The sequence below is a fragment of the Engraulis encrasicolus genome, chromosome 12 (assembly GCF_034702125.1).
Source record: "Engraulis encrasicolus isolate BLACKSEA-1 chromosome 12, IST_EnEncr_1.0, whole genome shotgun sequence".
NCBI classification, from domain to species: Eukaryota; Metazoa; Chordata; class Actinopteri; order Clupeiformes; family Engraulidae; genus Engraulis; species Engraulis encrasicolus.
The window spans coordinates 38,571,327-38,595,388 of NC_085868.1; the positions used below are offsets into that span (position 1 = coordinate 38,571,327).

The following is a 24,062-nucleotide window of genomic DNA, read 5'->3' on the forward strand; positions in this document are numbered from 1 at the left end:
TACCAGGGCTCTAAATCAACACCTGCCAACTGCTAGTGAAAATTCATTTTGGCTGGTAGAAAAGAAAACTAACAAGCCACCCTGACCTGTTAGTACGTATGTGTTTTGGCTAGTAAGGTTTACTTTTACTAGCCATTTTGGCTGGTGGTGCAAAAGGTTCATTTAGAGCAGTGTAAGAAGATGCACTTGTACATCACAGTACACTTGTACATCTCAGTACATGACGCTCAGCAAGTCAGCACTAGTGGGGGTACCTCCTTTTCTCCCCCCCCCCCAAACATTTCTTTATTGAAATTCTATTATTTTACATAAACATAACAATCCACAACCACCCCAAACCAAAGGCAAAAACACAAAAATAAAAATCTAAATAATAATAAAAAGCAAAAACAATTTCCACAATAAAAGGGTACCTCCTTCTTGATGACGATGTCCTCCCTCTTGTCCATGTTCTCCTGCTCCAGCTTCATCAGCTCGTGCTGGATCTTCTGCCTCTTCATCTCCAACGACAGCTCGTAGTCGTAGTCACCGTTATCAGAGTCTGCAATGACAAATGTGTCCGTTAACAAAATATGCTGAAGACCAGCAGCAAACAATAAACTGATAAAAGGCCTAATAATGCACATCGTCAGATTCCTACTGTCGATGCTGTACTGCTTCATGAAATTCATGCATTGTGGCCTTGTCACTTTCTTCTCATTTTGCAAAGCGAATTGTATAACGAAAAAGAAGAGTCTTGAAGTGATTGCCATAGTCATATTTGCCTCAAAATCTGCGCGGCACCAGCACAGTTCCCTGTGGGACTGAAAAGAACACTATTTGAGTCTCATGTTCACCTTCGCGGTTGGCCTCCCAGTCGGCAGTCTCCTCCTCACTGGCTGGAGTTCTCTCCTTAGTGATCTTTATGTCCTCCTTCTCCCGGTGTCGTCCTCGGGACGAGTCGCGCTTCTGACAAAAAAACACAACACGCATCATTGACCTCAAGTCATGCTGGCATCCGATCTACCAACAAGATACCCCAAACCTCTGATTAACTCCCAAGAAAGAATTCCATTAGCATGGGACAGCCTATTAGTGCATGTTAGCACTCTCTGTATGTACAAAAATGGAGGTCTGTGAAGGTCTAACGAAAATTAATTCACAAAGGTATTAAAAAAAATGAATCCACATTTTTACAGTGGCTGTAAGGCATATGGATCTATGCTTGCTTATAAGACTGCTATTATATACCTACCAACAGCTAGAATGTGGTGGCATTCCAGCTTTAGGCAATGGTGTTCTGTTGATCACATGACCAAGTATGTTGCAGCAGATGGCGATTAAAAGGATGTGTATACATGGGTCCACCATGTTTGTAAACACGATGTTTTGAGGAGGGACAAGACACTGGCAGCCAACCACGTGAGCTAATTTTTTTAAACCGACAGCGGTTTCCAACAATCAGAGGTTGAGTTGTACGCAGTTAGTTTCACGCATGTATGTTTAAAGTATGTGACCGATGACAAAGCCACCACTGAAATCTCCATCATGAACCATTTCCTTTGTGACTTTTTTTTTAAACGAATCAAGCTTTGGTATCTGCTTGGGATGCTGCACGCACTACCATTATTATGCATGTCCTATACCCAAGGTTGACATCTTCTCTTTTCACTACTTGTAGTGCCACACATTACTGTTGATATGAGTGAATGTGTCTTACTCTGGTTGTGGTGGGTGATGTGGGCTCTTCTGGTTCTCTTTTCTGGGCATCTGCATCAACATCCTGTCTCTTATTCTTCATCCTCTCCCGGAGATCCCCAGTGGGCCTCTCTGCTGACCTAGTTTGCATGAAACAGGGACGAGAGGGGGAGAAAAAAAGTTTAAAGGCAGAGCGTGCACTGCATATGAGGCAGGCTGAACGCTTGCTGAGTGCGATGTACGAGAGGCTGCATCTGACTGTACACAGTGCAGCGGTACAACAAGCCGTGGTAAACCTGTGATTGTCTTACCTGCTGAACGTTCCAGAGAAGCCTTTGCCTCGTGGCTGAGTTCCATGTGTATAGCGACAGGTATTGCCGTAACTGCAGTTCCCAGTCTTCAACCAGTTTCTGCAATGTGTCTGAATAAAACAAAGCAAGAGTGTGTGTTAGAGTAGATCAGTGATGTTAAACACATGGGACAAAGAAATGTATGCAGTGTCCCAAAAGTCCAAGGGGATGTCTCAAAAACACACCCCTGCTCCAATAGGACACCTCAATCAGACTTAGGCTTAAAATGGGCAATTAAATTAGATATACACACTACAACAAAATGTGCTTGCCTCTTTGCATGTACAGCTGTAAACATCGAAACAAACACAACAACCATTTCATCAGCAACTCCCAGACAACCACCACCGCACTTGACAGGTTCCATGTGAGAGAACAAGGCTGTGTATTGTTTTCTATTGATTTGACTCATTACTACAAGACTTGGAAGGTGCCTCACCTCAGCAGCATTCCCTCCCGTGCTCGGGCCGAGTCTTTCGAACACGCTTGGCCGTCGCGAGGGTGTCGTGGTGCTCGCACTGCTGTCAGATATGGTCTTCGAATTCTCCACTGTTACTTTCCGCCTGATTTTGGACATTCTGCAGGGCTACGTGGAAAAGAGTAGACGTTGGAAGTGTTAGTCCACAATAGACAGTACACAAAGTCTGCCTTCTGCGCACCCAGCAACGGCGTGGTCATTCGAGCAATGAATGAAATGTTGCTGACGCCTGAACACACAAGCACGGGTCAACTTCTAAAAACAGAAGTCTGTCAAAGTTTGTCAGTCGGGGGGCGAGCAAGAGAGCGGGCACCGATTAGCAAAACATTGACGCTGCAGTGCAAGTTGTGAAGTGGATCACTGCAACATTAGCCAGAGCTAGTTAGCTAGGCTCCACAGCTAGTTCCAAATGCAAAGCACAGGCAAAAATCAGTAGTCATGCTCAATGCGTGGTATAATTACAGTAAATATTTACAATAGCACCGTGTCAGCTGAGTACTCGGTAGCATCTCCCCATGCAACTGAAAATTAGTTCAGTGCTTGTCGTCTGAAAAGAGTCCAAGCAGGTGACATGAACTATGTTAGTTAGCTACATTTGCTAATGAATTGGATGGCTTTCGTCGCTGCTTTCACATGGTTATTCTCGAACCATGCTCTTACCCAAATTCTTAATCAGGCGTCGTGTCCAGTTTCACAAACTACGGAGACCCCTCTTGCAAAATTACAAGTGAATGTCTTGCCTTTTAATCACCGGGGTTACCCGACCCGCCTTCATGATGTTAGCGTAGGTGCTAAACTCTGGCCAGCTAACCCCCAGGCCATAGACCGAAATGCACCATGGGAAGTCGGGGGGTCTGAAGAACAAACTCATAGGCTACAAGTCAAGGGGATACATGATTTTATTTACTTATTGCACATTTATTCATAATACATACTACATGTTTTTATTAAATAAACTCCAACACAACCAATTATTTTTTTTATTTGAATACACAGTGACAGCAGGCAGACAGTCCATGAAAGTCTACAACTAATTGTCCATATACATTTTCTTTTTCTTTGTCAGGAGCTTCACCTCTGCAAACCACTTATTACATGTAATTTGTGAAAACCATAATTGCAGCCTGGGCTTTGGCCTACAATTTATGTTGAAAACCCAACAATAAGAATTTGAAGATGGAGGACTCATGCCAGGGGCCAAATACAATACAAAACCTGCTTACGCACAAAAAAATCTCCATAGCCTAAGTATTTTTTCCACACAAACATTCAGATGTACACCTTCTAAACATGAAAAAGTGCATGTGTCCTAGATTTAATGTGAAATCGGGCGAACCACATGAATCACTATGAAAACCTTGTGCATGAACTGACAACGTTTGAAATTTTAGGTGCGATGTATCTTTTTCAGATTTTCACTTAGGCCCTACGAAAAGGTTCAGTAGGAAATCTACGGAGGTCATTGTACATGAGGCCCTAGGTGATTATATGACACATGTACTGTTTGGAATGAATACAAACACACATTTTACACACTGAGCTGGACATGACAGATTACATGTCATTAAATCTCCATTTAATGTTCTGAACATAAACTCATTGTGACCTCTGGATAACCTTGAGGGAAATGCTCTTGAGCGCCTGAAGGCCTTCTTTGCATGCCTTGGCAATGTAACTTGGGGGCAGGAGAAAGCCATATCTGCCGCGGTCCTGTAACTCAAAAGTGAAGGAGTAGTCAATCCCCAGGTTGTAGGCCCAGTCATCTGAGCCTCCTGGGGCTAGATCTGGAAAAAAAGTGAGATGGAGCATCATGATGAGAAGCCATGTCAGACTGATGGATAGTTGGTTTGATCATGACTGTTGCTGCTGCATGTCTACATTAAAAAGTTAACTCAAGTAGGTAGCAGGCTTCACTCAGGTTTCTTGATAACTTTTAAGGGTGCTGTCCCAAATGAATACTTAGAATCAAAGAAAAGGGGGGCGCACCTTGCATCAATTTTTTTCTTTATTTTTCGCCGAAACGCGTCTGTGCACAGAAACATAAAGAAAAAAATGGATGCAAGGTGCGCCCCCCTTTTCTTTGATTCTACATTAAAAAGTTAAAAACACAGAATGTCCAAGATTGTAATGCCATGTGTGTAGGAGGCTGTAGCAGATATGCACTTGAGTATCTATGATGGCACTTTATGTATGTATGTATGTATGTATGTATGTATGTATGTATGTATGTAGGCCTATGTTTGTACTGTATGTATGTATGTATGTATGTATGTATGTATGTATGTATGTGTTTTTTGTTTTGTTTATTTATTTTTTTTGGCGTCATGTGTATCAGTGTTGTGTGTACGTGGCAGCTATGTATGTCCGAGACAAATTTCCTTCGGGACCATTAAAAACAATCTTGAATCTTGATTCTGAAGTTTGCTTGAGGTGCTCTTTAGATGGGAAACCGATACCATACCACCAACAGGACTTGATGATAAATTATTTTCTTTTAACCTTGAGGCAGATTACAAAGCATTACAAAGTGTAACCGAGGTGTTCCCATGCATTCCGTCCTCCTCTGGGCCGCGAACTCGCCACCTCCTAGTCAATGCATCGGTTCGGGTATGGGAGTCACAGCACGTTACTGCTGAGCTTAAGGACCATAACGAATACTGTATGAGGCTTCGGGAGGGAGGTGTACTAACGTTCCATGCCACACTCTGCTAGTTGGCCTCCGTTACAAATCAGTTGCTCAAAGTTTAGTCCCAATGTTAACATTTCAGCATATTTGTCAGGTCACATAGTATAATTACATATCAATACTTACAAATAGTTTGTGATCCAGGTCCATATTTGTATTGGTTCCTGTAGTATCTCTGGATGTCTTTGGCTGCATCCCGGGCCATTTCATTCTGAAAAAAAATGGACACGAGAACATTTTTAGAAATTCTCTTGTGACAGAAATACAGCTCAAAGGAACATGGCATGCAATGAATGCACACCATGTACTGTATACTGTCAACAATATACTTTGTCAAAGATAATCCAATACAGCAAGATTTTTCATATGCTGCCTACATTAGGCAAGGTGATTCATTTCTGAAGCGCAGTTACGATACGATACGATACGATGATACTTTATTGTCAGTTTGCACTGAAATTCAGTTTGCATCCCTGAGCAACACTCGTTAAGACGAAACAGAATACAGAAAACAGAAAAACATAGGCCTACACAATAACATCACATCACAAGACTATTGCACAGCAATACAGTGGCAGCTCAATGTGATTCACAGATTAAGTTAAAAGCAAATAGAAGAAACGTGTTTGACAGCGACTGACCAGCTCTTGGTGGTTGCGTGCCTGCTGGTAGGAGCAGGAGTATGGGAAGAGCAGCATCTGAGAGTAGGAGTGGATGGAGAAGTAGACCTTCACCATCTCCTTGTTGCTACGCAGGAAGTTGGCCACCGCCTGAGATTCGGGTTCTGACTCGGGGAACTGGCCGCAGTAGGTGTCATCACAGGGGTTGCTGCTAGCCCCTGAGGCTGGTGGAAAACAGTAAAAAAATATATATATATATTTAAACAGTCAATTCAACACCTAGAGAGAACACTAGGACTAAATACACTAAAGAATATGTTAAACTGACTCTCTAAGTGTTGCATTAACACTGGAGTTTTTTTTCCTGTGAATGAATGAATGAATGAATGAATGAATTTTGAGTCTTTATTGTCCAAAAGTGTCTTCAGTTTCACCATGTAAAAGACACATGAAACAGGTGAGACATTACACATTTAGAGACATTGATATTTTAGAAAAAGACACTCAATTTCATGTAAAAAAAAATCAGGAATACTACTCTAATAAATATGTCAATACATATGTGAACATCTAAAAGCGTAAAATGTGAAAAATAATAAAGGAATACTACTCCTACGGTTGGCTGGGTCTCACATCTTACTTTCTGAAATATCACCTGAATAGAAATACTTAACTTGCTGAGCAGTATTCACTATCAGTGCAATGTATCTGTCAGATTTACACTATATCTGAGTGAGTGTAGAATGAGTGTACAGACTGAGCTGGAAGCTGTTGATTCCAATGTAGGCTACTTACTACACCAGTTTGCATCGAAATTTCTGTTTAAATCAACTCCAACGCAGCCGCTGTTGGGGTGTGTGGCTCGATTCTTTCTCCACATTCGTTTCTATTGAAAAATTGAGAGAGAAACCAGAGGGGTTTTCCCCCTTTGACTACACAATGCATTGCATACAGGTATATGCTTAGTATCTACAGTAACTTCAACTCAAATTAATTCACATGTGAATGGCATGGCAGTATCAATAACTTACTGTGGTCCAGGTGTAGTCATAGCCGTCTGGGTTCATCACTGGAAGAACATAGATGTCCATGGCATTCAAGATCTCTGTGATATCACGATTTACACCATACTGTGTTATGCACTGGTAAGAGGAGTAAGTTGAAAAAGAAATAAAATCAATTCTCATGCAATAATACCAATAATGTTTGTATACATTTTATTTCTGGCTCCCATCCGAGGACTTTTTAAATGAAACAAGCAGAGGCAGTCACATTCATACAATGACATCTACTGTATATGACGGTACCAACCGCATATCCCACAACATTGCGTGAGGTTGAATGAAAGCAGAGAGAGATGTAAAGGTATATTTCAGTGTGTTAAGACAGTCAAGGGTTACTCACATGGTCCACAAGCCACATGCAAAATGCTGGAGCGATCCACTCCCTGGCGTGGATGCCACAGTCGACCCATATTGCACTTTTTGGTGTTGCACTATTTACTCTGCTAGATACCTGGCCAGATGGAATATAGATAACATGATCACAATTAATGTGTATACTCTATGGACCACAAGCCACATCTACTGTATAGCACGACAGCAGAAAAATAGCAGTACACAGGCAAGAACATTTTGGTTACTATTTTGAAATGAACACAAGTCAAAACCCTTTTGCTTGCTTTAATGCTTCTTAGAAAATTGGTTGCTGAGCCTATGCTGTACATCTTCAAAATGCACTCCTACAAGGCACTTTAATTGTTAACGTGATTAATTGCTGAACATTGCAATGGACTTCTCACCTTCAAAACATAAAGTGGTCGCTTTTCAAAAGACGACCCAATAAGATCCACCTTGACCATGTCCGAATGATCAAATGATGTCTTGTTGATCCAAAAGTAAATCTAGCAAAGACAAGGGCAAAAAACAAACATACCTTTACAATAACAGAAATCTTTAATCCTGTAATACACAACCCCTGTTATAAATTGTTACCAGAATGGTAATGACCAATTCGTAATGTAAGGCCCTGAGTACTGTCATGGTGTCATAGCATACTATGGTAGTAACGTTTTTTTTTTCCAGTGACTATTAAAGTGTTACCACTGGTGGAACGACGTGCGTTAAGTGGCTACACTTCGAATCCAATCATTAGGCCTAACTCCCTGCTGGCACTGGCAGATCTCACCTCTTCCAAAGGATGGTATCTCTCGAAGAACTTTCCCATTGATTTGGGGTCTTGTGGATCATCTCTGGTCTGCATTTCAATAAGAGACTGTGTGCTGTCCACCATGGAGCTGAAAATACACAATGTGATGTTGCCGTCTGCGAGGTTTCTCAATCAATCACCCAAGTCATGTTCTTAGCTGTCAGTGTTGTGGCCAAATACAGCTACAAAAAATAAAGCTTCTTTAACCCCTTTTAGCTTGATGCTGCGTATACCTGTACGTTGCATGACCTTTGGCGCCTGGAGCGACATATACGCTGCATTTAGGCTCTTGAGATTTGAGTTCTTTTTGATTAAAAATGTGGGTATATTAGAGCTAAAGTAACACATTCTTCCGAGGCTGAGATATTTAGGTTTTAATAGGCAGAAGGCACCTTTCCCCAAAAAATGTTTAGGCCTTCAGCAGGTGTTTTTGCAGGTGCCTCAGGATAAAATGGGTTAATAGCCCTTTCATGCAGATGGGATCACTGGCAATTCCATTTACTGTTTTCTAAAAAAGATTAACTACATCATAACAGCACTGACTTTCCTAAGTAACAGATTAAGACATGGTCATTACTAGTGTTGCACCGATACCATTTACAGATGCTCGTATGACACTTGAGCGCAGCCTTGATCATAGTTATTTTATATCAGTGGTAGCCTATTTAAAAAGTATAAAAATATCTACTGGATTCACTTTGTACAGTTTTAGTCTTTTTTACCTGTTTCACAAAGGTAGGCAACAGCCTGACAAAACCATGATAGCAATGATGTTACATCCATGTAGTAGCCTATGCAGCTCTTCATGTATATACTGTATATACATATCAAACAGAGTAGTATCTGTATGATATCGGTATCTGCACAGTCGGGTATCGGGTATCAGTATCGGGGCCAAAAAATTGTATCGTGCAGCACTGGTCATAACGATTTTGGTGATAGGTTATAACAGCAGATCTGCATGAAAAGGTTAAGAAGTTCAATTGCTTACAATAAACTATTGTGATAATGATAGTTCTAGTTCTAGTTAGAGACTGAAAAAGTATTCAGTATCCAACCCAGTGATGCTATAATAAAATAATGTTTTAAATCCTATGAATAAGGTTTTTCAAGTTCAACAACTGTGGTACCTGTAGGTTAGCTCGTGGGCTTGGAGCAGCGTTGTCACATTGAGAAGACTCTCTTGAGGAACGTACAGGTGCACCTCAGAGTCTGCCATGATGTGGAAAGGGGAGGCCGGCTGCCACAAAACCGTCTGAGGACATACAGTACAATAAACACAGGATGTTCTTGGCACAGGCCTACAGCTCAGCGCTCAGATTGTACACTTACATACAGTATATAAATGGTAATAGACAGAAATGTTTTTTTGCATATAATCTATGCTCATCATACTCACTATATGGCCATTGTTACATTTTGGACAATTCAACAATTCAAAAATGAGCTTACTGTTAGATGGTTTGATCCATTGTGACTTACAAAACACAGTCTGTAACGTGGTTTTATAGGGACTTGCACATGTTCTTATTTCAAATGTCAACATAAGATGCCCATACCTCATACTGTGATGATATGTTTCTGAGGATGTCAAGCTGCTCTGGTGTTGTGGCTGTGATGGAGAGGACCTTGCCACTGTTCAAAACATCACATGGCAAATCAGACTTAAGCATTTCTCTCAAGAGGACAGCTTAAATCACTAGATAATGACTAGGACAAAATGACGATAATTGAGACATATTTAAAACAAATATACAGGCTAGGGCTATAGTCGTCATATCACTTTTCAACAAACACTGCGCTAAAGATTTTCATAGGCTTTGATTAGAATGTAAGCTTACACAATGTCAACATAGATTTATGCATACAAGATAGAGAAATGCATAGGCCTACAAGTCAACAATAGCAGCCTAAACACCACAGAAGTTCCAAACCAATTTTACTGTTGAAAAAAATAACTTACTCAGAGACCTCTGTGCAATGGCATTTGTCAAGAAAATTGTATAAACTTAGAACAAAAACTAAGAGTACTGTATGGAGCTTCATTTCCAAACAGGCCATAGCTAAACTGACAAATTTGGGTAGCCTACAGCTGATATGGAGGAGAAAGGGCAACAATATTGATTTTACCTGTTTGCTCCCTTGTTTAACTTTGAACGACTCATCTAAATGTTGCCCAACTCTGCCATCCTGTGTGTCATCCTTTGGTTTCAAATAGGAAAAAAACACTTCATAAAATGTTATCTTGTTCAAAAACCTCAATGTTATTCTTCCCAAAAACACAAAAAAACATGTAGCCACAAGCCACAGATTGCACATGCTATGATACATCCCCGCCGGTAGATGGCAGCATGTCTAATAGAAAATCATTGAGATAAGCATGACGTCAGCAGACGGATCAAAGCGACTCACTACCGGGTTCTGGAAAATGTTCTGTTGTCAACAAAATGTCAGGCCACGATCATTTGAGTCTTTGCCTGTGTGATTTAATCAGGTAAGACGATGCAATTATGAACGCATTGACTGATGTAGGGTACACAAACAGTGGCACACGCAGGACTAATATTGTTGACAGGCAGACAGTGAACTCTGATGTGAGTAAGTTGACACAACATTACATCAGTCTCTCTGAAGGTATATCGTCTTCGACAAATGAATGGGATATGGATTCTTGACGATTCTGACTGTTACGCAAACTGTTTTAGTAGAATAGCTAACGTTAGTAGATCTACATAGCAGGTTGAATGATAGATACGCATGTGTTTTGTGCCCTCATATTGATCACTGGAAATAGGCAATACGAAAGATGCCTCCTACGTTTGAGAAAGTACTTCATCCAGACCATGGCATTGGCAGTCAAATGAGCTTTAGTTATAATCAGCTGCACTTTACTGTTGCATTTATAGTGGACATGATGTTGTTGTGGATGCAGGTCAACCTTTTAGTGGCTTTCCTGTGTTTGGCACATTATGGAGACTTCCTTGTTTATTATTGTGCGGTGACGTATGGCTAAAGCACAGTGTCTTCTATGCATCCTTTGATCTTAGCTTTTCATCATTATCTATCTATACATACAATGACCTCTTTCTTCCCTTCCTACAGGTTGCTGTGGTCGTTGGTACTACCATGCGTGTATCTATGCTTCCTGCTAACCACCGTCCTGGTCCTGCTCGTGCTGGGGGTGCGAGCATGGCTGCAGATGAACCGCAAGGCCAGATGGGCCAGAGTCTCGGGGCCCGTGGTGGCCTTCTTTCACCCCTACTGTAACGCCGGAGGTGGTGGAGAGAGAGTGCTGTGGTGTGCCCTTCGAGCCCTGCAGAACAGGTTGGCATGTAGTCTTATAACGCAGTGTTTTCCCATACACAAACCATGCTGTGGCGCGGCACCACCGATGGAAAATCGAGCACCATAAGTTGATCAACAGCCACACATACAGGGATTGGACAAAATAACGGAAACACCTGTCATTTTAGTGTGGAAGTTTCCTCTTGCATCCACAGTAAATCCTGTTGGATGTGGTTCATCCTTCTTGGTGTATGCAGACATTACCTTGGATACCTTGGCTCTTGATACATCACAAAGACTTTCTGTCTTGGTGAAAGATGCAACAGTTACACGCGCACCAAGAAATTCTCCCTTTTGAACTCTGATATGTCACCCATAATGTTGTGTGCATTGCGAAATTTTGAGCAAAACTGTGCTCTTACCCTGCTAATTGAACCTTCACACTTCACTTTACTGAGTGCAATGTGCAATTAATGTAGATTGGCCAACAGGCTGGTCCACTTGAGCCATGAAACTTCCCACACTAAAATGACAGGTGTCTCTATTATTTTGTCCAACCCTGTACATGTATGTGGTAATGGGGGGTATACACACAACACTTGAACTAGCTTGACTTTTGTTCTTGTAGCGCTACACAATGCTACTTGCTCTGAGGAAAACACTGTAATACACACTGACCTCTTCGCCTATTGAACGCAATTATAGTCATTGAAAAGTCATTACTACCATAGTGCTACGCTACTATGACATTACCCAGAGCTGTTAGTAATGTATTATGACTTGGTCATTGCCATTCTGGTCACAGCAACCTTATAATTGGGGTCATGTCTTCACAGATTTAAGTCAGGGACAGTAAATGTAGCATAAACAAGCCCATTATTTATTGGCCATTTCACCTTTTGTAAATAAATAGAGGTGCTCCGATCACCATTTTTTGGGTCCGATCACCGATACCGATCACCAAAAATCTTTATCTGCCGATTACCGATCATTGCCGATCACAAAAATGATTTCCTATTTTTTTAATAGCCTATTAATTATCCTTATTGAATACCATTTCTGCCCATAAACCAATCAATCTTAATTTGCACATGTCTATTATTAGGCTATTATTATTATTATTATTATTATTATTATTATTATTATTATTATTATCTTTCAGACTAGTGTTGGTAATACAGTCTACAGTATTAATCAATATATAGGCCTAAGTTATTGCATAGAATAACTAAACTATTTAAGATTGAATTGAAACTGAAACATTACATCAAATAGTCTTCCACATACGAGAAAAAAACAACCTGTCGCTTTAAATGAGCAGCCTCGTGAGGAGAGCCCCTCCCCTCTCTGTCACCGTCCACAGTTGCAGTGCTCCACTACGTTCTGAATCTCTCTCTCAAGTTTTAACCACATCTGTCGCCGTTTGGTGTTTCAGCGACTATCAAACTAATCGACTGACTGCCAATTACAACTTTGAAAACAATAATTGACATGTTTGTGCTGACAACGTGAAGTTGTCGCGTGCTGACCAAGGCAACTACACAGGTTATAACGTAACATGGCTCACTGGCGAGTACTCAATCGCAAATTACATTGTCAGGTAAACGGCGCATGGATCGGAAAATCAGATCATTGTTGATGCAGATATGGTTATGAATGGTGGAAATGAAGCGGGGAATGGCGAAAAGTTAGACAAGCAAAGATGCCTTCTTTTGGTGCAGTTGCAGCTGTGCAGAGCCAGCGCCTACATGCAGCGCCAGGTGTAAAGGCAAATGGTTGCGTGAGGAATTTAATATCTCTCGATCGGTTTTTTGATCGGCATGTTTTTCCGATCACCGATCAGGCTATTTTTGGCCATTATCGGCCGGTCATGATCGGCAGCCGAGCAATCGGAGCACCTCTATAAATAAACAAGTACAACTCCACACGGTGGTAACACGCTAAAAAAACACTTATGGAACAAGCCCGAACAAGTTAAACAGCAAGATATGACGATAATAACTAATGTTAACTGCTTACAATAGACTTGCTTGTATGAGAGAGCATTTAAACTCAATTGTGATCTCCCTGTTTCAGGTACCCGGATGTGCAATTCGCTGTCTACACCGGCGACCAGGGCGTGACGGGGGAGCAGATCCTGGCAGGGGCCCGACGTCGCTTCAACGTGGTCCTGCCCCGTCCCGTCCAGTTCGTCTTCCTGAAGCACAGGCTCCTGGTGGAGGCCGGCCTCTACCCGCACTTCACCCTGATTGGCCAGAGCGTGGGCTCCATCTTCCTGGGCTGGGAGGCGCTGACCGAGTTCGTGCCCGACCTCTACATCGACTCCATGGGCTACGCCTTCACCCTGCCCGTGTTCCGCTACCTGGGGGGCTGCCGGGTTGGAAGCTACGTGCACTACCCCACCATCAGCACGGACATGCTGTCGGTGGTGCGCGAGAGGAACCCACGGTAAGGCTTCCAGAACTTTTGTCTTTGTGACAGTTGACGGTGCTAAACTGTGAATCTTGACAGCTAGATGACAAATGTTATAAAAGGGACTGGCCCTCCATAATTACTCAATTTTACAGGGGTGCTGCCTTTTGTGGATATTTATTACATTAATATGTTGGATAATAATACTCTGATAGCAGTTTAGTTCACATAGCTTTTCTCTCATCATCTCTTTTCAGCTTCAACAACATGGACTATGTCAGCTGTCATAGCAGCTTAGTTTCAATCAAGTAGTTTAGTTGACCTAGCTTCAACAAAGCAGACGGCATCGACTTTTTTCATAGTTTGGCTCACATGCATTATCTCGTGCCGTCTCTCTCTTTTTGTAGCTTCAATAATGCGGACTACATCAGCAGCAACCCGCTGCTGAGCATGGTGAAGGTGGTGTACTACTGCCTGTTCGCCCTGCTCTACGGCCTGGCCGGCACCTGCTCCGACGTGGTGATGGTCAACTCCACCTGGACGCTGGGGCACATCCTGTCGCTGTGGCGGGCCCCCAACCGCACCAGCGTGGTCTACCCGCCCTGCGACGTCCAGACCTTCCTCAGCGAGCCGCTGAGAGAGGAGGATGGGGATGAGGACGAGGACAAGGAGGAGAAGAAGAAGGAGAAGGAGAAGGTCTGCACTCGTTTGTTTTAGAATTACTTTATTAGGGACAGTCAACCTGTCTAGGGACTGAAGATGGAAACCCTTATGGCTGTAATCTCATATATGGGGCACCTAAGTCACGCCCTCTACTTCCTGGTTCATGGGGCAGAGGGAGTCAAAAAATGAATAATGGGCTTGAAAATGAGTGATTTTTGGATTTGTGGTGCATAGGTGGAGGTCCAAGGTTTGGATTGGTGTAAAAAAAAACACTAATTTTCAAGCCCAGTAATTATTTTTTGACTCCCCCTGCCCCATGAACCAGGAAGTAGAGGGCGTGACTTAGGTGCCCCATATATATATATATATATACAGGGCTCTAAATTAACTTTTTCCACCACCAGCCAATTTGGCTAGTGGACATTTTTTCTTACCAGCCAAACAGAAGTTCAACTAGCCATTTTTTTTTATCTCGCTAAAATAAACTATAGGCTAGTTATTTTTTTTCTAATTAAATGGTCATTTTGTCCAACTGTTTCTACAACACAGATACACTATAGGCCTGCATAGGCTACTATATGCCTACATAATAATTAAGGATATTATAGGCCTAGGCTATATATTTTTTCATTATTTTTTAACTTCTGCTTTATTTTTTACTTTCATTACTTAGGCCTAATTAATTTGATTAGTTATTGTTCAATTCCTCTGAAAACAGCTTAATCACATCGCACAAGCCACTCACATAACAGACCTTTAACATACAGTAACCAAGCACACAGCCAAACACTACAAAACCTCACATACGCACACCCCAAGGAAGGAGAAGAGATGAGAGGAGAGAGGAGGAGCTCTTCTCTACCATGCGCAACAAAATGACAAGAAGCCTAGTTTAATTAAAAGTAAATAATATCTCGGGAATCTTCGCTTCCTTTGTTACTTCCACAGCTTCGTCGTTGGTTGCTTTTTTTCCCCTTTCCGATGGCGTGGGCTTTCCAACTTAGTTGCGCCAGGACTCTGAACATTTCAGAAGACAACTGAACTGACAGCTACGGTCACACTACTCTGACAGTCGGCTCTCCTCCTCTGCCCTGGTCGCTATTTCGTTCCACAACCACTCATTTTTAACGTCACTATTTACAATTACTAGCATTCACCAACACACAGAACCTTGCTCTAACCCCCGCCACATTCTCATCACTCGCACAAAACATAGTCTACACAACAGAATGCAGCCTGTTACAGCAAGGTTCATATAGTAATAATAGCAGTAGTGACGTTAAAAAGGTTGTAGCGAAAGCGACGAGAGCATAGGAGGAGAGCTGCCTGTCAGAATAGTGTGAGCGCAGTAGCTGACAGAAGGCTGGTCGTCTGAAATGTTTTCAATCCTGGCGCGCGCAACAGCATGGAGTTCACGCTCGATGCACTGGAAAGCCCACGGTGGGAGGCTACGTCGTGACGCTAGTGTCCATGGGTAATGTAGGAAATCTCGCCCTATAACGTTCGTCAGAGCAGCGGTTTACCGTTCATAAGTTACTGTACTCGGGCGCTACTAGCCAAATTGGCGGGTAGGTATTTTTTTCTACTAGCCAAAATGAATTTTCACCCGTGTTTGGCGTGTTGGCGTGTGTTAATTTAGAGCCCTGTATATATATATATATATATATATGAAGAATTCAGATGCAAAACCCCCTAACTCCATTTCTGAAGATCTGCACTTCTATATTTTTAGAGAATATAGTTGTTGGTTTTGTTTACATTCATGTACTTGATAATAAATATAAATAGTTTTATTACATGAATAAAATAAAAAATATGCAATTTTGATAGCTTTGTATTAAATAAAATTGAATTAAGATTATTTTCTGAAATGGCACTTAGGGGGTTTTGCATCTGAACTCTTCATATATATATATATATATTTATATATATACTGTATATATATATATATATATATATATATTAAATGTTCTTGATATATGTTGTCTGTGTTCAATCAACTTTCAAGGAGGCAGAAGGAGGTGTAAGAGGGGGCAGGAGGAGCTGTCACTCTGTGGTGTCCATCGGACAGTTCCGTCCAGAGAAGGACCACTCGCTTCAGATACGAGCCTTCCGGAAGCTTTTGGATCGTAAAGGTAAAGGGGGGCTTTTTGCCTTAATTATAAAAGAACAGTCAAAGAGGAGGTCAACAGGAGATGTGTGGGAGGGAGAGATGGGGGTACGGTAGGGTAGTGAAATGACCCTGGCCGGATTCGAACTTGGGTCCCTATTAGTGTTGCACCGATACCATTTTTTGGCCCCGATACCGATATCCGATACCTGGCTGTGCAGTATCGTCCGATACCGATACCATACCGATACCATACCGATACCGATACCACCCTATTTTGAATGTATATATATATATATATGAAGGGCTGTAGTGCATACTACTTGGATGTAAAATCATTGCATGGCTTTGTCAGCAAAACTTTTTATACTTTTTAAATACCTTTATGAAATAACTATTTTCAAGGCTGTTTAAGTGTCATACAAGCACCTGTAAATGGTATTGGTGCCCTATTTGTTGGTACTCGTCGATACCGATACCACCATTTTAGTGCCGATCTACCAATCCACCGATACTGGTATCGGTATCGGTGCAACACTAATCCCCATGGACATGCATGGCCTCCTGTGGGTTCTTGGCATACTGCACCACACTTGGCATGCTGGACCCCTTAGGCAAAGATGTTTTTTTACCGTTAAGTTTACGATAACATAATGTGTTGCTATGGTAGCAAACGCAAACAGTTTCTGTCCTGCATTTAAATGGGCATTTCATACAACGTCACAGCACAAGCATTTTACGTCAATGCTTAAATATAGTAAAAAAAACAACCCACATTTTTTTGTACATTCTATTATTGTGTATGATGGTGTATGACTTTATATGATTTGGTGTATGATTCTATGATTTCAACAAATTTTGCTAACAAACTAATCCATTCAAGGCGATGCATGTAGAAGCATCCATGACGACAATACAGTTGTGTTAAAGGCTAATAGAAATTGAACTCTTTTTCCTATTCTGGCTTCAGGTCTTATGGCCGTGGGTGGACGGGACGCGGTGAAGCTGGTGCTGATTGGTGGGTGCCGTAACCAGGAAGACGAGGAGCGGGTCCTGATGCTGAGGGGCCTCTGCCAGGAGCTGGGCGTGGCGGATAAGGTGGTGTTTAAACTCAACATCCCCTTCGAGGAGCTGAAGAAGGAGCTGACCGAGGCCACCGTGGGCCTGCACACCATGTGGAACGAACATTTTGGCATCGGTAAGGAAAACACTTTTTTTCTAGGCCTAGTACTTGATTTGATTCATACTCCATATACTCAATACGTGGGTGGTTGACGTTTAAGGGCGTAACGCAAAAAAAAAAAAAAGTTTTTCAAATTCCTGAAAAAAATGATGGATAAAAATTGGAAAAAAATAGAAAAAAAATAAAGCACTTAGTGGTCTGTGGAATTTCACCTTATTTTTGCCATTTTTGGGAAAATGTGTCCTGCATCAACACATAGCATAGGCATGTCACACTGCAGGAAAATGGAGTCACACCACAGGGAATTCACTGCATTATGGCAATTTTAATCCTTTTGTATACATGACTGACATCTGAGCTCATGCTAACTTGATAATGATATTGTGTTTAATCTTAATATGTGTTTTCATTTATAAAAACTTTTTTTTCCTCCTATAAGAGCAGTCACACCACAGGACACCATAAAATGAACCTAAGCATTGCGTGACAGAAAGATTGCAATATGAAGACATATTTAGAGGTTAAGAGTCACCTTAAACTTCCACAGCACTCTCCAATAACTGAGGTACTGACTGGTTAGGAGCCAGTCTTTAAGACCCTTGTAGTTTGCCTTGCAGCTGCCCATTCACAAACATTGACATACATGTCAACCCACAGGACGCAATTTGTGTTACGAAATTGAACTTGTAGTTAATATTACAGTCTTGAGTTTTTTCCACATTCACATATCTTAATCTAAAGTTAAGATTTATGCAATCATGCCAAAATCTTCATACATTATTCAAAATGTTGGTTAATTTATATATATATTATTATATATTGTTTCATTAATGTTACAGTCACACCGCAGGAAATTTGACATATAAACCTTTACATAAATCTTAACAAAAACGTTTCTTCTCATCTAAGACTAATATGAAACATAATGTACCACATCTTCTTTCATTGACATTTGTTTTTTAAAGGAAAATAACAGTTTTGTAGGTTTTTAACCAATGTTACGAAAAAACAAGGCGTCACGTCTCCCACCCACATATCTTTTAGTGATGTCGAAAGAGGTTTGTTTTACTGTTAATAACTGGACTTCTGAACTAGACGTTTTGTTCCACATCCAAGGGAACACAATTTGTTATTCCTCTCTAGATCCCTGTCTTCCTCATGAAACAAAGGTCACAAGTCACGGCTAGCTCATTAATTAACAGGAGAATGATACATAGGGCCCCCTGCCCCCTTTTTTGGTAAATATTTGTTTTGGTGTTTTTTTGGCTTGGCAGTGTCAATGTTGACAGGAAGTATTTTCCCACTATAGGAATTACTTTCATAGTGAGAGAGAGAGATGGGGTAGGGTTGGGAAATGACCCAAGCGGGATTCGAACCTGAGTCCCCATGGGTCTACTGCCCCACACCACGGTGGCCCTTTAACTTGTGCTGTTGTGTGTATCCCCACTTCAGCCATGAAGACTCAGTGAGAGGAATTCGTTTTAAACGATATAATGTTAACATAGTTGGCAGAAGGTAGACGGTATTTGGCGGGTCTTTCGCCGGCGGACCCAGTAGAGCCTTCCATAGCCCTGCAGCAGGAACCGGACCTTTAACCCCCCGGACAGGTAGACTGGACCCAACTGGTGGTGGTGGGGATGGAGGAGGAGATTTCGGACCGGCCATACGTAGGCCTTCAAGAAAGGAGAGTTAGACACGTCACTATAAAGGATGGCAGCCGCTGATTGGCTCTGCAAAATGCACACGTGACTTGAGTCTTCCTGGTAGAACTAACGCAGGCTACATTTCTTGCCTCCCTCCAGGTGTGGTGGAGTGCATGGCTGCCGGCACGGTCATCCTGGCCCACAAGTCGGGTGGCCCCAAGCTGGACATCGTGGTGCCCCACGAGGGCGGCCAGACGGGCTTCCTGGCCGACGACGAGGACAGCTACGCGGACGCCATGGAGCGCATCCTCTGCCTGACGCCCGGCGAGCGCATGGACATCCGCCGGCGGGCGCGCAGCTCCGTGGCACGCTTCTCTGACCAGGAGTTCGAGGCATCCTTCCTGGCGGCCATGGAGCCCCTCATGGGAACGCTAGAGCGATGAAGGGCATGGGTGGATACATGGATGGATGGATGGATGGATGGATGGATGGATGGATGGAAGTCGACAGGGGGGCACAAATCGTTGTCAGGTGTCCTGGGCCCAGGGAGAGGGAGGGCCCAGAATTGGGTCCTCATTACATTGTATGTATTGCTGATTTTTTCCTGGGCCCAGTCAAAGCTGTCGACTTCGATGGATGGATGGATGGATGGATGGATGGATAGATGGATGATGGCTGGGTGAATGGATGGAAGGAGAGTGCACTTATTTATGTATAATAAAAGTGGGATGGACTGGACGGACACAGGGATATATGGGTGAAAGGCTGCGTGCATGCTTGTATTGCATACACACCCATATTTGTTACACCGCCTGTTCTGTTGGTCCTGAATCATTCAGAACTCCTATAGGAACAATCACTTGCCTTGCATGGGCTGGTGGTCCTCCAAAATATATCCCAGCATTCCACCTGTCAGCTGTCATACACTAGGGTCATGTCCGAAATGTGCACTCGTGCACTATGTAGTTCACTATATGGTGAGGATGAGAGTTGAGATGAATTGTTTTGTTTTCTACATTGAGCGTTGGACATTGAGCCCCAAATCATGGCAGGAGAACATGGATGACAGACTTACCCTATGTTGCATAGGGGGCATTCCAATATGCAACCTTGCTTCCTCCACTTGGGCTTGTGGCCTCATGTTTTGCTGATGACCCGCCTCCGTGGAGAAAACAATAAAGTTTCCCCGCTGTCAGACTTGCCGAAACAATTTTTGGGGGACTATTCTTCATTTACCATCCTGTTTGAAAATTAGAAAATGTCTTGACAATTGAGCTTTTGCGAGAAATTGAAATATAATGCTGTTGTCGGTGATGTCATCGCGACGTATTACTTCCTGGTACGAGGCCACAAGCACAAGTGGAGGACGAAAGGTCGCATATTGGAACGCACCCCTAGTGTAACACACTAGTTTACACAAAATACGTTTCAACACTTTTTTTTCTTTTTATATTCAGGTTTCTAGGTATTCATGGCATGGTAGAACTAAGTTGCACCTGAGGCAAAATAAGCTTCATTAAAGGCAAATGTCATCTTTTGCCCCATCTTGTGGCTTGGAATGATATTCACATGCAGCACACATGCAGTAGAAACTGTAGAGAGGCTCTATTTTTTTAGCACTGTATTTCACAGTGTCTTTTTTGTGTTGATCTGCATTTAATATTCTTTGCTTACATTGTATGTACTTAATCCTAAGGTGCCGTGGTCCGTGTATCATCCGATCATTCAACTATTCCATTCAATCTGGCAAATGGAAAACATGATCGGATGATACACGGACCTGCCGTGTAAGTACATAATGTTACATGTTATTTCATAGTTTGTGTCGCTGTACCTAATTAATGTGACAGGGACGGTAACATGAAGTGTAACTTTTTTTCTTTTGTTCGATCAGTTGTTTTGGGTTCCATGGAAGGCTCTGATTAATACAGTAGGTTCTCTATTGTTTTTGCTTTTCGTTTGTTTGTTTTATGAGTCAAACCACCAAACCTCTGGGGCAGAGAGGCTGACAAGGGGGGACAAAGGAGTCAGTTGTCCTGGGCCCAGGGATATTGGGGGCCCATCATTGCGTCCACATTACATTTAATGTATTGGGTGGGGGGCCCTTTCAGAGGACTTTGTCCTGGGCCCAGCCAAAGCTGTCAGCGTCCCTGCTCTGAGGCATATGCTAAGAACATGGTTAAGTGATAAACCAGACTTACCTAACCTGCAGGAAGCGGTAAACCTGCTAATAGATATACCGGCATGCAGGGCTCTAAATTAGCACCAGCCAACTAGCCAAATGCTGGTGAAAGTTCAATTTGGCTGGTAGAAAAGACCATCTTACTAGCCACTTTGTCCCATTAGTCAGTATGTGTTTGGCTAGTAAAAAGACAGCTACTGGCCAATTTGGATGGTGATGAAAGTTAACGTATAGCCTTGCCCACATGCATCATTTAGTGAAGAAAATGAGGACTCCAGGCTTTTCTATTAGATGATTAACCTCTAGCACAAGGTGAACTTAACCTGGTTTACTACTGAACCAGCTTCTTGGTATACTTCCCTGGGGAGAAGACCAAGAACATGGCTAAGTAGTTAGTCCAGGTTACATTAACCTTGAGGTAGTGGTATATCATCTAGAGCAGTGGTTCTCAACTGGAACAGTCTTGGGACCCACCATTTTCCACTCTCATTTGGTCGCGACCCATTTTTTTAGCGTTCAAGTCAATTCTCAAAATGTAACCAAGACTCGAATGACTGGTTATACACTATCTATCTCGCATAAACATTCAGATTGTATCTATGACAACAGATGACACAGAGTTCACTAGCCTATCAAAATAAAAGTTGTAAATTGTTGCAGGAAAAGTTGCTTTTTATTTTATTTTTTTTGTAGAATTACGGTTTTTTTTTTACACCAAAGCTCCGCGACCCACCCATGACCCCTCCGCGACCCACTTTTGGGTCGCGACCCACCAGTTGAGAAACACTGATCTAGAGTCCTTGTTTTCTTAACTAAATTAAACCTATTATCAGACCACCACTTCATACAGGTTAACGAAAGGCAGATTAATCGCCTAACCGTTATTGGAGTACTCCCATGATTTGGCAGTGACTGTATTTATCTCTTTTGTCTGTATGCATTCCCCAAACCATGAGCAATTCCAAATTCCTGTAAGACCTAAACCATGAGCCTGTGTCTTTCTGTTTTTAGTCAGGTGAACTAGAATCATTTTTTTGTGTTCTGACTTGATCACCGTAATATCAGTGCTCAAATTAGTTAGTTTGCTTTATGTTTGTATCTGCCGAAGAAGTGAATATGTTGTCGTTTTTTTCAATGATCTAAATGAATGTATTTTCAAAATAAATTATTTCACAACTGTATTCTGTATATCTGTCGTTGACCTGCTTGTTGTCACAATTCCTTGCACCCATATCTAAAACGGTAAACAATACAAAGGCAGCTTTACCTTGTATTTTTACTATCCCCACTTCATGCACCATTCATATTTCATCATTATGAAAGAAGGTCTTCAGCTAAATTGAACTTACAGACAACATTAATTGTTTTGTTATTGCCCATTCAAATTGATGTGTGAAATATGGTATGAGACCTGCCACAGTCACTTAAAAGTGAAAACAGTCAGTGAATGCACCAAAGCTCTGAGAGAATTGTGTATGTTTCACGTCGGTGTCAGTTTGAAATCACCATCTTGCTGCTCCATCTTGTGGCATCCAGAAATGTAAGAGGAGTGTATGAGTGTATATTCTTTTGTTTTGTTTTAATCTAGGCAGTTTTATGAGTCAAACCTGAAAATGTGGTTTTGCAGTGAGTTATTTGTTTGTTATCTCTTTGTTTTTCTGCATTCTCAAAACCATGAACAATTCCAAATTCTTGTTAACGTAATGTCTAGAAACATTGAGTTTGTTGCCTTTTTTAAGAATCGGAATTAATGAACTTGTTTTCATAGTTTTGTGTTCCGAACTGGTCAGCGTGTATCAAGGGTTTAGCACTTGGTTTTATTTTTGTATCCGCTGAAGAAGAGAGTGGTTGGAAATAATGGAATGGAATGATTTCACAACAGTGTTCTGTTATCCGCTGTTTGTTGCACTTGCTTTCACAGCTGGGAGGGCTGTTTTCATTAGGCTTACAAAAAGGAACATTTGTAATTCCATCACAGCAAACAAATATAGCCCCAAAAAATGTCAACACTTCCAGAAAATTATATTTTTCAACACATAAACATTGTCTGATTGTGTACCTTACCGGTCATCTCAAAAGCCCTTATCACAAACTGTCACAGACGAATGTCAACAGATATGCAACATAACCTCACAAATACAGCTCCAGGCCTTTTTATTAGAATACCATGAAAAAGTTGATTTATTTCCATAATTCCATCAATAATGTTAAACTGTCATGGATTGTAGATTCATGGCCCAGTTTTTTAACCAGGGCTGTAGTACTCGAGTCCGGACTCGGCCCGAGTCCGGTCTCAAGTCCGTTTTTTTATGGACTTGGACTTGTCTCGGACTCGGTATTGTTTGGACTCGGACTTGTCTTGGACTCGGACAATGGTCTTTCCAAATTAGGCTTTTAGACTCGCCGGGTCTGTTTTGTTTAGAACACTGGCCATCATAGATTGTAAAGTGGAGCTTGAAATCCAATAACAAACAAGTTTTGTCTTCACATCCATGCCATATAGGTTATCTTCTAAGGTTCACACTATTGACATTCATCCTTTTCATTGTCAAACACTGACCGACA

General features: G+C 41.9%; 3 protein-coding genes across 8 annotated transcripts in view; 1 reads left to right on the forward strand and 2 right to left on the reverse strand.

Moving 5' to 3' along the window:
* Nucleotides 1-3,317, reverse strand: part of zc3h13 (zinc finger CCCH-type containing 13) — a 28,093-nt gene extending 24,776 nt beyond the window's left edge. For 5 of the 6 annotated variants that reach the window (XM_063212135.1, XM_063212132.1, XM_063212134.1 and 2 more), the window contains exons 1-6: nucleotides 3,166-3,317; nucleotides 2,467-2,613; nucleotides 1,989-2,098; nucleotides 1,700-1,817; nucleotides 837-948; nucleotides 414-541 (exon numbers count right to left, since the gene is read on the reverse strand). In XM_063212135.1, the coding sequence (XP_063068205.1) occupies nucleotides 414-541; nucleotides 837-948; nucleotides 1,700-1,817; nucleotides 1,989-2,098; nucleotides 2,467-2,604 (606 nt within the window). In that variant the 5' untranslated portion in view covers nucleotides 2,605-2,613; nucleotides 3,166-3,317. The remainder of the gene's footprint in view (nucleotides 1-413; nucleotides 542-836; nucleotides 949-1,699; nucleotides 1,818-1,988; nucleotides 2,099-2,466; nucleotides 2,614-3,165) is intronic. The other variant, XM_063212131.1, reaches the window with a different exon arrangement.
* Nucleotides 3,318-3,386: 69 nt separating this feature from the next.
* cpb2 (carboxypeptidase B2 (plasma)) lies at nucleotides 3,387-10,108 on the reverse strand. Its single transcript, XM_063212136.1, has 11 exons — nucleotides 9,983-10,108; nucleotides 9,579-9,654; nucleotides 9,150-9,274; nucleotides 7,999-8,107; nucleotides 7,613-7,714; nucleotides 7,216-7,326; nucleotides 6,843-6,953; nucleotides 6,607-6,697; nucleotides 5,833-6,035; nucleotides 5,318-5,402; nucleotides 3,387-4,289 (listed from the first exon to the last, which is right to left on the reverse strand). The coding sequence occupies exons 1-11, from the start codon at nucleotides 10,078-10,080 to the stop codon at nucleotides 4,102-4,104; spliced, it is 1,299 nt and encodes a 432-aa protein (XP_063068206.1). The 5' UTR covers nucleotides 10,081-10,108; the 3' UTR covers nucleotides 3,387-4,101.
* Nucleotides 10,109-10,432: 324 nt separating this feature from the next.
* On the forward strand, nucleotides 10,433-22,121 carry alg11 (ALG11 alpha-1,2-mannosyltransferase). Its single transcript, XM_063212694.1, has 7 exons — nucleotides 10,433-10,513; nucleotides 11,122-11,343; nucleotides 13,381-13,752; nucleotides 14,124-14,412; nucleotides 16,388-16,514; nucleotides 17,460-17,687; nucleotides 19,475-22,121. The coding sequence occupies exons 1-7, from the start codon at nucleotides 10,467-10,469 to the stop codon at nucleotides 19,756-19,758; spliced, it is 1,569 nt and encodes a 522-aa protein (XP_063068764.1). The 5' UTR covers nucleotides 10,433-10,466; the 3' UTR covers nucleotides 19,759-22,121.
* The last annotated feature ends 1,941 nt before the right edge of the window (nucleotides 22,122-24,062 follow it).